The sequence below is a fragment of the Ailuropoda melanoleuca genome, chromosome 1 (genome assembly GCF_002007445.2).
Source record: "Ailuropoda melanoleuca isolate Jingjing chromosome 1, ASM200744v2, whole genome shotgun sequence".
Lineage (NCBI taxonomy): Eukaryota > Metazoa > Chordata > Mammalia > Carnivora > Ursidae > Ailuropoda > Ailuropoda melanoleuca.
The window spans coordinates 180,078,292-180,096,300 of NC_048218.1; the positions used below are offsets into that span (position 1 = coordinate 180,078,292).

An 18,009-nucleotide genomic window follows, 5' to 3' on the forward strand; every position below is an offset into this window, starting at 1 on the left:
CTTCCTGCTCCCCAGCCCATCTCTTGGCTGGCTCGTGTTCACCCATCAGGCCTCAGCAGTACCTCCATCATTCCTCGGAGAAGCCTTCCCTGGCCACCCTGAGTGGTCTCCTCTCGGTACCATCTCATTCCCTTGGTTACTTCCTTTCATAGTGCTTTTAAAGAAAGATCTTTTTAAAGATAAATTCTAAAATACAACTGGGTATTCTCTCAAATGCTTGACCGACTCTTCATTTTAGTCAATCTCTTGCTTCTAGTGCCCCACTGCCCTTCCCTCTGCATCTTGGATTTGTGTACAGACACGTCTCCCAGAATTTGGTCATGGGTTTCCAGGTCCCTAGGATTCATGTCAAGCTGGGGTTAAAGACCTTTTCAGGGATGCCTGGGTGGCTCAGTTAGCTAAGCATCCAACTCTTGATCTCAGTTCATGTCTTGATCTCAGGGTTGTGAGTTCAAGCCTCACTTTGAGCCCAGTGTGGAGCCTACTTAAAAAAAAAAAAAAAAAAAAAAGACCTTTGCAGGGACTTCCACCTGCGCAGGGCTTGCCCTAAGCATGGACATTCTGATTCCCCTATGGTTTCACTCACTCCGCCAGTTTCCCTTTTATGTGAACCACAGAAGGGAAAGAGTCTCTGCCTTTTCCTCTTTCTTCTCACTCTTCTTTCCCCTTTCCTTCCCCAGTGTCCCACACCACAGGTTCCAGCCTCCCCCCCAACCCCCCACTTCCCCAGCCAAAGAAAGCCTCAGAAGGCTTTTCTTGCCCCTCTGGACTCTGGCAAAAACAATTGTGAATTTGCAGTAAAAAAATATGGGAAAGGGTCCTAATTATATAGAATCTCAGCTTCCTCAAAATTCTATTTCTCTTATAATAGGATTTTATATGTGAAGATAAGCACAGTAAAATACAGGATACTTTTTATGAAATGGAACCTCCTCTGTGATTTGCACGGGTAGAAACACAATCTTTTGTTCCCGTCTCAGATCTGCTGGATTGCCTGCTTGATTTGCATACAGATTTGAGTTACAAAAAATTCTTCTGAGCTGGTCCAGCTACTACTGCCCTGGTTCCCAGATCAGTCCTATTACACACCCAAACTGCAACATATGTAACCTCAGTAAAGCCATTGCCTTGATTTACAGCGTTTAACCTGGCTGCAGTATGAGTTTCATAACTTTTAAATATATTCTTTCTTATTTTTTCGCTAAAATTAACAAAAATAAATTTTATATTTTGCATAAGATTAGAACATTCCAGGGTTGGCACATCTTAAATTATATAAGTACTCAAGTACTTTTTTCTTTTTCTTTTTTTTAAGATTGTATTTATTTATTTGGACCCTGGGATCATGACCTGAGCTGAACACAGATGCTTAACCAACTGAACCACCCAGGTGCCCCTCAAGTACTTTTTTCTTTCTTTTGCACTCATTACCACCTCTTCAAGAGAAATAAAAGTGAAACCCAAGAGTTCTCTTAGCTCTAGGAAAGGATGGCTAAGAGCAAGATAAGATTAAACTTGATTAAAATGTGTCTTGTACATTGCTTGGGGCTATCTTTACCACCCACGAGCACTGCATTTAATCAGGAGGCTCATCATCCTATGAATTACTTTAAAAGAACTGTACCAGAAAACAAAACAATTTGAAGAATAGGCCTTGTCTGTGATTTAAAAAAAAAAAAAGACAAAAACAAAGGGTCTGTATAATTGATTATTACACAAGATGAAATCACTGTTACCATTTATCACTGAAAGGAAAATTTTACATATTACTGGATTAATCAGGGTTCTCCAGCGAAACAGAACCAGTGAGATATATATATACATATACACATATGTGTGTATATATATATGTATATATATATCTATGGCGATTTAGTATATGACCTGACTCATGTGGTTATGGAGGCTGAGAAGTCCCACAGTCTGCTGCTCTGCCATCTGCAAGCTGGATCCCAGGGAAGCCAGTGGTGTAAATATGTCTGAACTCCTGAAAAGGAGGAGAGAGCAGTGATGTTAAGTCTCTGAGTCTGAACGTGCAAGAATCAGGAACACTAGTGTCCAAGGGCAGAAGAAGAGGGATGTCTCTGTTCAATCAGAGAGTATATTTGTCCTTCCTCTGCCTTTTCGATCTATTCAGGCACTCGACGGATTGAGTGAGATCCACCTGCACTGGCAAGGGAGATCTCCTCACTCAGTCTACTGATTCACATGCTAATCTCTTCCAGAGACACTTCACAGTCACACCCAGCAGTAAGGTTTGACCGACTCTCTGGCCAGAGAAAGGCAGGGAAGAGTAGACAATGAGGCCATAAGGAATGAGATCTTTACCCAGCAGAGATAATAGATACTACCGATCAGATTCTCCTTCTCGCTTGAACTAGAGACACCAAGAGTAGTTAATCAGTAGGATCTTTTTTTTTTATTCTAAAGATTTTATTTATTTATTCGACAGAGAGAGAGACAACCAGCGAGAGAGGGAACACAAGCAGGGGGAGTGGGAGAGGAAGAAGCAGGCTCATAGGGGAAGAGCCTGATGTGGGGCTCCATCCCAGATTGCTGGGATCACGCCCTGAGCTGAAGGCAGACGCTCAACCGCTGAGCCACCCAGGCGCCCCTAATCAGTAGGATCTTGAAGAAAACAAAGTCCGTGAGTAACCAGAAATCCCTCAGGATTTGGAAGTGGAAGAAACCAATCAAATAGCATTTACCTTCCTCCAACCACATCCCTTCTGGCTTATCTTTTAAATTTATTTTTGCTTTTTCAGACAACTGAGAATGGAAGTGGGGGAGAGTAGGAGTGAATTAGTTGATTTATAACTTTGGAAGTGGTGACAGCAGGAACAGGAAGTTGTTGAATCACATTAATGGCTGACCACAGAGCAGGGATAGAGGCCAGAGCTGCCGTGCTCCCATCTGGAATGATCTTCCAGGTCCTGAGGCAGTCTGGTCTCCAGGAGGCTGAAATGCACTTCAGTTCCTATTTTTCTAATGAGAACTGGGAAGTCATGTTCTTGAGATCTCATCACCTGACTGAGATCCTAGCCTTCCTTAATTCTCCAGCTTCCTTGTGATAAATGCCTTAGAACCAAGATAACTCCAGTTTGTGCCTCTTCTTTAAAAGTAAAAATTATAAGGAGCACAGAAACTAAATTGAGTTTTTATCATGGTGAATATTTATCAGCCATGAAAACAAACAAAAAACAATTAGCACTCTAGATCATTTTTCTTGCCTTTTTTTTTTTTTTAAGAAAGCCACTTTGTTTTAGGCGATAAATGTAAAATAAAGAAGAGCTATTTTCTCTCCTAATCACTAGTACAGTGAGTGTACTCTTTCTCAGTGGGATATAGGTAACCACAGATGAGACCCTCTTGGGAATTTCCCTTGTTAAAATGTGACCCCTTAGCAGTGCATAAAATTTTGTAGTGCATAAAATTTTATGTAACTGGTTATAGAGACTACTTTTACATATCATGTTTCAAATTTGTTACTTGTGCTAATAGGTATGTGATAATCGTGTGTGTGTGTATGAATTGCTTCAAGGATGATCATTCTATTAATCAAAGTTCTCATATATCTTAAGTTTACGTAGTATGACAGAATCATAAAACTCGTAATGTGATTTAACCTGTAATTTAGTGACTTCACATTGTTGAGGGTAACTACCGGCATATAAAAACAAATGAATATTTACTTTCGTGTTTGACAATTGAATAGGTGATCTATACATTTAAGATATTAATTCTATTGAGGACACTCTCTTAATTACAATGTTGCAAAGTCATAATTATTTTTTTCGAAGTCTTAACTATTTATCACCAAAGAGAAGCAAACTCATCATCCCAAATAAAACTTCCATTTATATATTCCCCCAACATATCTACTTCCTGTTTTTAGTTTTCGGAGTTTTCAGGCACGCTAGATCTACATGGCAAAGTGTTTGAGGAGAAGGTACCTTCATATTCTTACGTACTGTGTTTTACTACACTACTTTTTTGGAGCATTTGCTGTTTGCTTGTTGCTGCTACACTCAAACAAAAAACCTGAATGCTTAAACAAAGGAATCAGAAATAATTGCAATAACTTTTGTTTTGTTGTTTTGTTTTTTAAGATTTTATTTATTTGATAGAGAGAGAGAACACAAAGGGAAGAGGGAGAAGCAGACTGTCCGCTGAGTGGGGAGCCGGACGCGGGGCTCCATCCCAGGACCCAGGGATCATGACCTGAGGCAAAACCAGATCTTAACTGACCAAGCCACCCAGAAGCCCTGCCTGCAATAACCTTTGCTTTTAGTTTAGTTTTTTTCTTAGTTTAATGGTTATTGGTTTTGGTTTTTATTTGTGCAACTCAAATAACAATTTTTTATTGCTGCCTGAAAAGCACACGTTACTTTCACCTGACCTATGTCGCTCCTCCATCCTCATTACCCTTATCCACTGACTTGGCCATTCCTTTTCATTTTCTGAAATCTGTAGTGTCTGCACCTTTCAGTCTTTTCCCCCTGCCCCCCAACTCTTCTCACTTAACCTGACATACATGATGATCAGTATCTTGGCCTCTCACCTAATTAACCCCACCCCAAGTGATCTTCTCCAATCCAGCTCATCAAAGCATACCCATCTCAAATTTTGTCTACTCCTGCTCCTATATCAAAATTGCTAATGTAGGCATCATTGTGAGACCACAATATCCTACTAGTTTAGCTTCTTCTTTGGGTTGCTTATATTCAGGCCCCTTATCTTCCCATTCCACCCTCTGTCTGGATAAGCTCGTCTACCTCCATGGCTTAAATACAACTCTATGCCAACAACCTCCAAATTTATACCTGGACCTCTCTTTTGAGCTCCAGACTCATATGTTCAACTGTCTTCTCAGCACATCTTCTCAGATATCTCATTGGCAACTCAAACAAAGCATTCGAAAATTGATGTTCTTTACTTTCTCCCCAAATCTGCTCCCAGCTTAATAAATAGTACCTATGTTCACCCAGTTGGTCAGACCAGAAACCTGAGTTGTTACTTTTTGACAATTCTTTTTTTTTTTTTCACTTCCCAACTCCAATCCATCATCAAATGTTTTGCCCTCTAAAATATTCTTAGATACTTCTTTCCATCTTTACTAGCTTTTTTCTTGTCCAAACCAGGGGCCCTGCCTTGAGTAGGACAAAAACCTTTTACCTAGCCTCACTTCATCCACTTTTGCCATTTCCAACCCATTCTCCTCATAGTATCTGGGGGTATGTAACTCCCCTACAAAACTTTTCATTGTCCTCAGAAAAAGTTCGTAAGTTTTGTCATTGTGCAAAAGGCCCTCTGTGATCTGGCGGCTGCTGGTCCCTCCAGCTTCATCCAGCACCACCTCCCCTGGCTCACAAGGCTCTGGTCACAGCCCTTGTCTTTTGGTTCCTTGAATCCACCAAGTTCATTTTCATATGTTTTCTTGGCCTAGAGACTATTTCCTCAGTCCTCATCTGATAATTCCTATTTATCCTTCAGATATCACCTTTATTCTTTAATTTAATAAATAGTTATTAAGTACCCACCCTGAGCCAAGTTCTGTGCGAGGCACTGTGAATGCCACGGAAAGCAAAACAGACCTAGATCCTATCCCATGAAGCTTATAATTTAGTTGAGGGAAGTGGACACCACCAAACAACATACAAAGAAATGTAAAATACTTCCATGGTGCTAGGGGGGCCTATGATGGGGGAATTTGGCCTGATCAGGAAGGTCAGAAGACTGAAGAAACAAGAGATCTGAAGGGGGGCAGCATTAGCAACAAAAGGGGTCACAAATGGAGTAAATTGCATATTCAGAGGAAGCCCAGAGGAAGAGGGATCTCCGGGCTTACAAAGAACCAAAAGAAACCCAGTGTGGTGAAGCAGAGAGAATGAGGGACATGTGGTAGGAACATGAGCTAGAGAGGCCCAAACATGCAAAGCCTGGGTAAAAGACTCTGCCACCTCAGGGACTGGGCAGACAATGTGTCAAATGACAAGAGGGCGTGGCAAGACCTAGGGTAAAATGGAGATATAGACCTTGCCTCCAGGCATTCACATTCCATTTGGATTTGAAACAAAAGAACACTGTGCTAAAACAAACAAACAAACAGACAGACAGACAGACAGACACATTTCACTATAAATTTGTCCCTGCTGATATGCTCTTGAAACTCATGCTTAAGAATTTTATCTTTATGTAATAGCTATGTAGGAAGCTGCAGAAGCAGAAGTCACGTAGGGAGAACAACGCTAACAGATTTACGTTTTGAAAAATACAGTGTTTGGGAAAACTACGAAAGAAAACAAAAACCAAACTATGAATAATATCCTCACATGATAAGATATTGCACCCACAAAACCAAAACAGGATACTCCTCCCAGCAACAGTATGTCAGTAAATGGATTGGAAGTTCTAGGTAAAGTTGGTAAAGTGAACATATATATTTTTCCTTCCTCACAAAACCCCAACAAAAGGAATTTTTTTAAAAAATTAATAAACACACCACAATGTGGAAAAAGGACAGGATACAACAGTGACAGGAATTTTGAAGCTAGAAAGAAGATGGAGGATTGCCGCAGACTTGGGGGCCTCCAGAAAATAAACTGGTGGTGGCAAAACCCAAGAATTAACCTCATTTGTAGCCACAGAATACTCAAGAGTCCATGACTTGATAGTATCAAATACCTCTGGAAATGGGGTGAATCAAGGCCCCAAATCATAGGGACCGGACGAAGGCTGTTTGAATGGCAGGTAGATCCTTAGGTGCCCCTCCCCACTCTGTGCTGCTGAGCACCCCCACTGTTGCAGAAGTCTGGAATTTTATTCTCTGGAAAGGGTAACATAAAGGGACTCTACACTGGGATATACCAAGCATAGTTGAGGGTGACAATATCATGCCAAAAATAGGAGTTAAAGGAACATCTAGATGGTGAATGCTGAGACATCCAGCCTTCTTCGACTTGGCTTCTCAAATGTTATGAGGTAGGCCTTGCCTCTTCTGGCAGGAGAGTAAAAGAGTCTGCTCCAGGGATTTTGACCAAAATAAGATGAGAATCATAAAATGGCCCAGGTAGTCCTAAAGTAAAACTCAACTAGTTAGCCAAACACTCATAAACATGAGCAGATAACAAATAAAATGAAAAGCTCAGTAGTCAGGTAAGTCAGGGCTGTTATTTAATAAATCAGATAAAAGTGAAAAGATATGTAAATATAGGAAAGAAAAGATTTTTAAAAGTACAGGACTAATCTAGGAGGTAGATTGTACAAATAACTGGAGTTGCAGAAGGAAAGTTCAAGGAAAGTGGAAAAATGAAACTCATCAATGAAATAATTTAAAAGTTTCTCAGAACTGAAGGACATAATTTTCCAGATTGGAAGAACCCACAGGCCCACCAATATGGATGAAAATAGACCCATAAAGTCACTTTATTGTGTCATTTCAGAACACTGAGGACGAAGAAAAGGTCACATACACACACAAATCTGAGACAATGGAACAATGTGTTCAAAATTCTAAGTGAAAATGAATTCCAGTCTAGAATTCTATACACATCCAAACAATCAAGCATTGAGAGTCAAATACTAATGTTTTCAGATATGTACAGTTGCAAAAATTTACCTCTTAGATACCTTTCCCCAGGAAGCTTCTGTACTATATGTTCTATAAATACAAGAGTAAATCAAGAAAGAGGAAGTCACTGGATACTGACACAAAATAATTTCAAACAGATTCAACACAGAGCAATAAGAAGACACCAAGCTGATACCTATGCACTTGATAAAGAGGGGGGCATGTCCAGGTTGGAGAACTGTGTGCCTTAGGAAATAGGACAAATTAAGGGCCTTCAGAATAAAAATGCCTGTTGTAATCTGAGGGCTGAATGCCTAGGTAAGCCTGGATCAGATCCGTGTCTGTATTCGGCTTGCTTTGACTGTGTGCAGAAGTTTCTGCTGTCTCCTCCATGCCCAGGCCAAAGACCATCTGCTTGGACCATCTGAGGACATCCATCTCATCCCACAGAAGTACACTGCTTCAACCTAATCCTGAGAGCAGGAGGCCAGCTGTTGTGAGCTCAGGACCAGAACACACTTAGAAGCGCCCCCCCCCCCACTATTTAGTCCTCAGATATCTCAAACCTGGTCCACATTCTAGTACCAATTCTGGTGGCCCAGTGTTTCTTGGGACTCCCTCATAGCCTTGCCCCCTGACTTCCCCTGTCAGAGCACTTGTAAACTCACAGAAATGCTGAAGCCAGATTATAATCCCAAAACAGTTCAGTTGATCTTCCCCTGGAAGCCTTCATCTATCACTGGCAACATTGTCCTGTCCTTACACAGTGAAATATGTGCTTGAACGTCAAAGTTCTTAATCACCTCGTACATCCATTTCCATTTAAACTGTTGTTAAAATAATAAGGTATTATATGATCCGCACTGAATTCGTGATAGTGTTTACCTTAGGGAGGGAGAGATAGAGGGGAATGAGATAAGGGAGGAGGACACAGGGAACCTCAACTGTATAAGTAACGCTTTATTCATAAATATCAGAGCTAAAGCAAACATGAAACAATGCTAGTTAACATTTGAAAAAGCTGGGCTGTGAAAATGCGGATGTTTATTACACTAATCTATATTCTTGTCTGCATATTTGAAGCATTTCATAGGAAAATAAAATTTCTTTTAAAAATGAATTGGAGGAAGGTTAGACTAGAGGCTTAAACGTCAATCCTTTTTTATAATGGGTCTGTGATTCTATTCTGCTTTCAGGCTAACAGGTTAGCCTGCTACAGGTTCATAGATTCTGGCAGAAAACACAGGACCTCTTGCTCAGAGGCAAAGAACTCTATTACTCGTGGTACATCAAGCACCAAGAACATCAGCATATTTGCATTAGTTTCTCTTATGCCCAAGTCTCATCTGGCAACACAGATGGATCCAGATGGAAGCTTGCTTGTGTAATAGGGTGCATTACCAAAGAAGAACCTTGAGCTTAGGGAACCCAAATCTTTTAGAGTGGGAGGTAGCATGCCTGTGCTTTGATCTGGAGGAAGACATTATCTTCCAAGGTTGTTTGCTCTGAAAACTTCCTTTAGAAAGATAATCCAGAACAAAGGGTAGTCAGTCTGTTTGCAAGAAGTGCAGAAACATGAGAGACACATTGAGAATTTTCTCCCAACTTATATGCTCAAATCACTCTGTCTGTTTCCTTCATTGCACTTAACACAATTGTAATTACATAATTATTTGAGTGATTATTTGTTTACTATCTGTTTCTCCTCCAAGTAATTAGCGAGTGAGGGACCACATCTGTTTTGTTCATTGCTACATCTCCAACTGGTATATAATAGAAGACAAAAAATGTTTTGAAGAACTGTTCATGCATTATTAGACTTGAGTACACTAGAGACACAACCAGAAGAAAGATGAATGACAGGTTACTGATGTCACAAGGCATAATGCACTTTGATGATAATTCTTTATATTCATCCAGCATTTTTTCTTTTACAAAGCTCCTTTCATACATTATTTCATGCAAATTTCACAGTAAGTCCTTGAATTGGGTGAACATGTTAAGAGACTTATCCAGGACCATTAGACTTTTTATACAGTGTTATATTAGTTTCAGGTGTACAATAGAGTGATTCCTTACTCAGTGATCATCACGACAGGTGTATTCTTGATCCTCTTCATCTATTTCATCCTCAATGGACTTTTTAAGTGAAGAAAGATGGAGTTGAAATCTGCATATTTTAAGCCAGTACTCTTCCCTATATTCCATAAGGCTTTTTATCCATGACAGTTATGAGGTAGGACACTGTCAAAACAGACAGGGAGAATTATCTTTTTAATGTTTCACGTAAATGACAAGTTAAACATTGGTGGAGATATTTTATATATCCATTATGGTTTCCACAGTGAAGATGCATGAATAGAACCGAATTTCCATTTGACAGTGAATTACAAACAGTAATGCTTCATGTGTTTAAGTGCGCAACATTTGTATATTACTTTATCGTCACAAAACACAATGATGTATTACTTTTGTCTCCCTTTTAATGGATGGTGAATTTGAGGCCCAGGATGATTTCACTAATTGGCAGAAATCATACAGCTATTTCTCCCATAAGCTGAAATACAGAAATGTTAGGCTGAAAATATGCTTTCTTACAAAAGGAATTTACTTGCCCAAGATGCAGACATCCCTTTCTTCAACACCACCCAAAATGTCTATTCTAATATGTTCTACTATATATCAATCTCTTACTTTGGTTTGCTATGTCAAATATTGTGAAATTATGAAACTATTTTCTAAAATGAGCCAACTCATCTAAGAAGCAGGTGGTATATATACTCATAGAGGAAACCATGTATACTCTTATCTTTGGAATCTGGATTTTTCTCTGAAAGCATAAGATTCAGGTTGAAAGTAAATATGAATAGTTTAACATTGTAAATGCCTTAAATCCACACTTCAGTCATGAAATAGGCAGTGTAGCAGATTAAGAAATACATAAGAGTAGAATTTAAAAGCCTCTATTTCCTCCTTCCATCCATTGTTTTAATACGTTTTACATTCAATCTCATAAAGAAAACATTTCTCATTTGGGACATTTATTTTGCTCTTATCACATATTGCCTTGTAGGCTTATTTTTTTTATATATTTTGAATTCTAGCCTTATACAGCCAGAATATAACTTACTTTAGGACACAAATCCTGTCCTTTGTTTTAACATTCTCTCTCCTCCACCTCTCTGCTTTGCACAGAGTCAAACCCAGTTCTGGTGAATTCTTGGCTTTGCTCTATTTCTTTTCCACATTTCAAATCACCTACAAAATTGTTCCTACTCTATTCCCAGGGCTAATCTTACTGAGGCAAGAGTAGATTAAAGTCCATCCAAATCAATATTTGGGGGCTCATCCTCAAGGCTATTCTAACTCTGACGAGGTGCTCCAAGTTTGATAACTGGCCTCCCACCTCCAATCTGGAGCTCCAGAGTGCTCTCACGTACAAAACCTACTTTCTATTCTATTGCTGTTCTCATGTTTCTAATCTGATAGCTTTTCGTAATACCTCGGTCACTCCTAGGAAAGGGGAAAAGGCAAGTCGAGATTGGCTTTCTCCCTCAGGGGAAACCTGGAATATAAATTACTGATCTGAGGCTAGAGAGCTGGGGTTTTGTACTCATCATTTGACAGCCATTGGGTAAGAGCTGCTCCACTGGACCCAAACTTCTGGGTCTGTGCTTGCCGGCAAGGCAGCCCCAGTAGCACAGGAGCAGTCTTCCAAGGAATAATTCAATTGTTCTGTGAAGCAGAGGCAAAAAGCACTGAAGCATGGAAATAGTCAAAGTGATCCAAGGGGATCTGCTCAGAGCACATACAGTGTTTGCTACAGATCTATCCATCAGAAGAGGTTCATGGGAGAAAACTGAAGAAAAGCCTGTGCCCCCCTCGCTCACACACACAGAGCCTGGGACAGTGGCTGGGGATCATCCAGCACCTACCTGCAATGGACACAGCTAAAGTCGCCAGAAGAAGATGAGGAAACACAAACACTAAGCCATATGGTCTGTGAGGGGAGCACCATATGGGAAGGAAAGATGTCAGAGCTACACTGGGAGAGGTCTGATGACACAGGGAGCAGCAGAGGTGATAAAGGCCAATGTCGGAAGGCAGAGGAAGATGGCAGTGTAAGTACCTCTAAATGTCCGCAAATCACTGTGGCCCTGAGGAAGAAATTTGAGCAGGTACTCCTGCGATTCTTTGGATTCACCTGGGGTAGAAAAACAAATTTTATTGTAGGTTGATATGGCCTGGGAAAACACTAATGACACACTTACCTTTCTTTTTCTTTTTTTTTTTTTTTAAGATTTTATTTATTTATTTATTTGACAGAGAAAGAAAGATAGCCAGCAAGAGAGGGAACACAAGCAGGGGGAGTGGGAGAGGGAGAAGCAGGCTCCCAGAGGAGGAGCCTGATGTGGGGCTCGATCCCAGAATGCCAGGATCACGCCCTGAGCTGAAGGCAGACGCTTAAGGACTGAGCCACCCAGGCGCCCCGACACACTTACCTTTCTGCTATACTGCTATTCTGCTACTATTGACTCCAATTAAGATTTAAAAGCACTATCAGACATTAAGGGTAAAAAAATCAAAGATATTAGGGGCACCTGGGTGGCTCAGTTGGTTAAGCGTCTGACTCTTGATGTTGGCTCAGGTCACAGTCTCAGAGTTGTGAGACTGTCTCTATATGCCTCTGCCCCTCCCCCTGCTTGCACACATGCACACTTGCTCTCTCTAAAAATAAATAAAATCTTAAAAAAAAATCAAAGATATTAGATCCATCTTTCACTTACTACCAGCAAATCTGTTCATTCTGTTGCTTCACCTTTCCGTGTTGAACCTGACTTAATTTTTCACTCATGCCCCACAATTTATGTTTGCCTATATAGGGAGATTTAAAAAAAATTTTTTTTTACTTTTTTTAAGTTTATTAATTTTTTTCTAGTAATCCCTATAACCAACAGGACTGAATTCATGATCCTGAGATCAAGAGTCATATGCTCTTCAGACTCAGCCAGCCAGACACCCCTATAGGAAGATTTTATTTAAGTGATAAATTAGTCTAACATTCTCTATCTGTGTTGTTTTTAAGACTATGCAAAGAAATCATACTCATTAATTTATTCTATAAATACTTTCTGAATTAGGTATCAGATTAAGTAGATAAAAAAGATGAAAAAGAAACAGTCTTGTATTGAAAAAGATCCAACATACATGGAATGATGACCATCAGATTCAGGTTAGTGGTTATCCATGGTAAAGGAAAAAGAATGGGATCTGGAAGGGGTAGACTGCGTTTGTTTGTTTGGGTTTTTTTTTTTTAATATCTGACATTTTTTGTAATAATAATTCAAATAAGTAAATGGAAATAAATGCAAGCTGTAGTATTTCTTGTCTTCCCTAAAGGATCACCTTGGGCACTCCCCTTGCCCTGCACCTCATTTGAGACATTATGTAAAGATGCCGAAGCCTTGAACTTACAATGACTGAGAAATCAAAGGGCAAGAAATTAGATATTTCACTGGTGACTGAATATGTAGTGGTAAAGGGCAGGAGTATTTGTATGATTTGAGGATTGCTGGAGAAAACATTTCGTCTCCTGTTCTGGAGTCCCAGGGCCACATTTTAAGGGAATCTCAAACCCCATAAGGGTGGCTAGGCTCAATTTTTCAGCTCCCATTTAAGAATGTGAAATGAAAGAGTCATTCAATCAACATGCATTCCAAAAAAGATTTTTTAAACACTTACGTGCCAGACTCTGTATTTGTCAGACAGCTAATTAAGAAATAGGCTATGTCCTCAAGGAGAGATTAGTATTATAATATGATGATTACAGCTAACATTTATTGAGAACTTTGCTAATGCCTGTGCCTGGTGCTAAGCACTTTGACTGTACTCTCTCTCATTAAATCCTCGCAACATGGGGTACCTGGGTGGTTCAGTTGTTAAGCGTCTCTGCCTTCGGCTCAGGTCATGATCCCAGGGTCCTGGGAACGAGCCCCGTATCGAGCCCCCCATCAGCAGGAAGCCTGCTTCTCCCTCTCCCACTCCCCCTGTTTGGGTTCCTTCGCTTGCTGTGTCTCTGTCAAATAAATAAAATCTTTAAAAAAAAAAATCCTCACAACAGCCCTATGAGGGAGGCACCATTATTATCTTCTATGTATAGATGAAGAAACCAAAATTTCCAGAGTGAGTTGCCCTGTTAACTAAGCTGGAATCAAGATCAGAATCCAGGGCTTACTGATTATAAAATCTGTACACTTAACCACTAGAATACGTGACAGAATTCATGGAAAACTTTCTGTGAGAATCTAGAATAAGAAGTTACTAGCTTTAGCTAGAGGATTCAATATGAGTTTCATGGGAAAAAGGGATAACTGAATTGAATTTTAAAGGATCAGTAGCAAAGAACATTCCAGATATTGCTTTAACAAAGGCACGAGAGAGTGTGATACCTAAATGAATAACTTTGTGTGTTTCAATGACATATGCATTGGGGGCAGTGGTAGAGGTGGGTTTGTCAAAGTTGGGAGGAACCGGATTATGAAGGTCGGTGTATTCAGGGGAGAGGAAAAATTTAAAAATGAGCTTCTTCAATAATTCCTTGATATCTCTAGAATGATCCATGTCAGGCTTCTCCAAGGGTGCCACTTCTCTGAGCCTTCTCAATTATAGCTGAGGATGTGGACTATAGTTAGGACACACTCAACTATGAGTAATCAGTAGTTTAGGCAACTACTTGATTTAGAAAGACAATTACTTTTAAAATATACATGATTTTTGACACTTTTCTAATGCCATAGAGGACATTATTTGAGACCAGTTGTGTTCATTGACCATGAGACAGTAACAAATAGCCAAATATTATTTGTCTAACACTGGTAGTTTTTGAGGTAAGCCACTATTTTAAACTACAGATACTAGTTTTCCAGTACAGAAATTAAATAATGTGGTGTTACAGACGTTTATATCCAGTGCAACCATTTAGTGCTCAGTCAGTAATATTTATCATCTTATTATACATATCAAGCTATATTTATTTATATTTATACATGAGTATGTACGTATATATAATGTGTATATACAAATGTATAATAGTACAAAAGTATTAAGAAAGGAACAGGAGTCTGACTGTCAGGACATTTGGATGTACAATTTCTATCAAGTCATTTAATTTATCTAAGGCTCAACTTACCTGTAAAATGAGAGGCTTGTACTAGATGTATTCTAAGATTGTGATTCTATGAAATTAGGTAACTTCTGACCTTGATAGCTTAAAATTAGTTCAGAACGTAGACCACATTCACAGGAAGATAGATTAAGAAGCATACAAGTAACTTAACAACAAACACTACAAAAGGAAGAATTAAAAAAAAATGAGGTTCTGGTTCAGTTAATTTGAAAGGCAAAGATTAAACCACTAATAAGTAGAAGCAAGGTGAATTTAGAAATTAAATGAGAAAAGGATAGAAATTCTCACTTAGTAGGTAGAATTGTGTGGGGAAGGAATATTTTGTTTCTTTTCTCTTCATCATCAATAACTGATTATCATGCATGCTACTATATTTGGGGCACCTGGGTGGCTGAGTTGGTTAAACATCTGCCTTTGGCTCAGGTCATGATCCCAGGATCCTGGGATGGAGCCCCCCAACCCTTGGGTCTGGTTCCCTGCTCAGTGGGGAGCCTGCTTCTCCCTCTCCCTCTGCTGTTCCCCTTGCTCGTGCTCTCTCTCTCTCTCTCTTCCTTCAAATAAATAAAATCTTAAAAAAAAAAAGAATACTAGTATATTTCTACTGGCAGTCATATAATAGTTATTCCATATTTATACCTATATTGTGTGACAGCTTAAAATCGTCCCAGAATTCCTAGGGTACATGAATTCTATAGTTTCTTCTAACTGTATCAAAGGATGGTATTGGGAGATTTTTGAAGGGTTATCAGAAATTATACGTAACTGCTAATTGTGTCACTATGAGGAATCACATATAAAGTATCACCAAGGTTATATGTTGTGACTCAAATTATTGCAAAGCATTACCAAATTTGGGTGAGGTTTTTAGAGGAAGAGAGCAGCCCATTAGTCAAGCAACTGCATCTACTGAGAACCCACTGTGTGCACATTAATATTAGGTGTTGCTAAGTAAACAGAAACCAAAAAACAGAAGAAGGGAAAAAAGAAACCGTAAGTAGAGTTGATGCAGCAAGTGGCGGTGACTAAAACTGATGGGATTGGAGAGTAATCATCTTCATTAAGTTTTATTTGGTGGAGAGTGCCTAGACTTTAGAGATGGAGAAAGAAAGATCTCAAAGTGGAAATAACATAGGATACAGAGTAAGATGCCTGGGTTCTAATATCAATTGAGTCACTTGAGTGCAAACTTGAACAAATATTTAGCCTCAGTTTGTTCTCCTGTAAAATGGGCATAATAATGCTGATCAGTACCTTACTTCACAAGGTTGCAGTGAGAAACCAATGAAGCAATGACCTGGAAACTGTAAAACGGTGAACATATTATTTATTTACGTCCGGTGAGGTCCCTGGCCAAACCGTGTGACTTATTCCCTATCGTATCTTCTCTGCACCATTTATCCTCAACAGGACACCTGCTTTTCCCTGCATGTGTCAGCAAGCATCCCCTTCCTCTTCTCTCTCAGAATGGACTATGAGCTTTTCAATAGCATGGTTTCTGTTTGCTTTCCATCTGCAAGAAACTAGGATTTGCATCCTAAGAACACTCGGTAAATTACTTAATAACAGTGTTTTATTTGGAGAGAGTGACTTCAACTGTGGAAGGTACTTTCACATGTGTCATTTACATGCAGTTGTCAGATTCATCTTGCTAGACATGTTTCTGATGTCATGTCACCGTTCAAACGTTGTCAACAGCTTCTCATTTTCTACTGAATGAAGTTTAAAAATATTTTTAAAATTGAGATATAGTTGACATATAACATTGATTTAGTTTTAGTTGTACAACATAATGATTAAAGTCTTAAGTCCTATCTAAATTCTAAGGCCTTGTTAAAAGGTGTGATCTCCAAACCTATATGCATTGGCATCATCTGGAAGCTTGTTGGAAATGCAGATTTTCTAGTCCCATCGCGGACCTATTGAATCAGTAACTGCATTTTTACAAAATTCCTAGACAATTCATATATACAGCTTTTACTACATCTTCACTCTCTTGCTAAACTTGAAGTGTCACAAGTAAGCTTCCCAGATTTTGCAAATAAAAGTAATGGATTCGTATTAATACAATTTGAAAACAATGAACACTTTTTTAGTATATTTCAAATGCTTCATGGGACATGCTTATATGTGAAATATATACTCATTGTTTATCTGAAATTCAAATTTACTGGGCTCTCTAATCTAGCAATTAAATTCAGAAGAATAGGACCTATGTCTAACATAACTTTGGATTCCCCTACAATAGTACAGTGCCTTCCCCAACTGCTCAATGTTTGTTTAGGGAATAGGCAGTGAGCATCTTGAGGACAGAGGTTTCTCTGGATTTTACTTATCGTTGTATATTCCCAGGGACTAACATGGTACCCGGCACACAATAAAGGACCAATAAATATTTCTTAAATGAATACATGAATATATCAAGAGCAATCTTCCAATTATGGGCTGGGTTGTGTGTACATATTTTAATAAAAACTGATTATTTTTCTAGTAATTTTAAAAAACAAATTGTTTAAAAAGCTTCTATTCATACACTTTTTCACATTTTAGCTGGCAGAGTTGAGGGCTTGATGGGAACATAATCAAGGGCTCAGAATGTACTCATCGCAGACTGGGTCCATATGGTCACTAGTGGAGAAAGAATCCTATACTCAGGATGCTGACAAGCCTGCAGCAGGCGACGGTAGGAGACTCCTCCCCCATCCCAGGCCCTCAAGCCTCCCGCGCACGCGCATAGCCGCGTGCAGATCCCAAGGGCCGGCTAAAAGGAGGCGGGGCTCCCGGGGCGCGTGCGCGGCGGCCAGGGCTGCGGGCCCCTCCCTTGGCGGGGGCGCGCGGCGCGGAGGACTGCACGGAAAGGGGGAAGTCAGGTGGCCGCTGCCGCCGCCGCCGCCGCCGCCGCCGCGGTTTGTCGCCAGAAGGAAAATGGCGGATCTGGAGGAGCAGTTGTCTGATGAGGAGAAGGTAAGAGCCGCGGAGGCGGCGGAGTCGGTCGTCGGGGAGCCAGTGGAGCCCCGGCGTATCAGCCCGGAGTGTGGCCGCCCAGGAAGGGTATCGGTCTGCGCCCCCGGCTCCCTTCCTCTTCCTCTCCTCGCTGCGCCCTAGTGCCTGCCCCTGTCAGTCACCCGAGGCCCCGCGCGGGGGCAGGTCTCTGCCAGGCCTGCTCGCTTCGCTCCGCTCCTTGTAGGGTGTGTGCTCTGAAAATAGGAAGTGGGAGCCGGGCGGCGGCGCCTGGCGCGGCGGGCGGGCGGCGCGG

General features: G+C 40.3%; 1 protein-coding gene across 1 annotated transcript in view; it reads left to right on the plus strand.

The window, feature by feature from the left end:
* Positions 1–17,519: 17,519 nt before the first annotated feature.
* CAPZA2 (capping actin protein of muscle Z-line subunit alpha 2) overlaps positions 17,520–18,009 on the plus strand; it is a 56,257-nt gene continuing 55,767 nt past the window's right edge. The window contains exon 1 of the mRNA XM_034670953.1: positions 17,520–17,717. Within this exon, the coding sequence (XP_034526844.1) occupies positions 17,679–17,717 (39 nt within the window). The 5' untranslated portion in view covers positions 17,520–17,678. The remainder of the gene's footprint in view (positions 17,718–18,009) is intronic.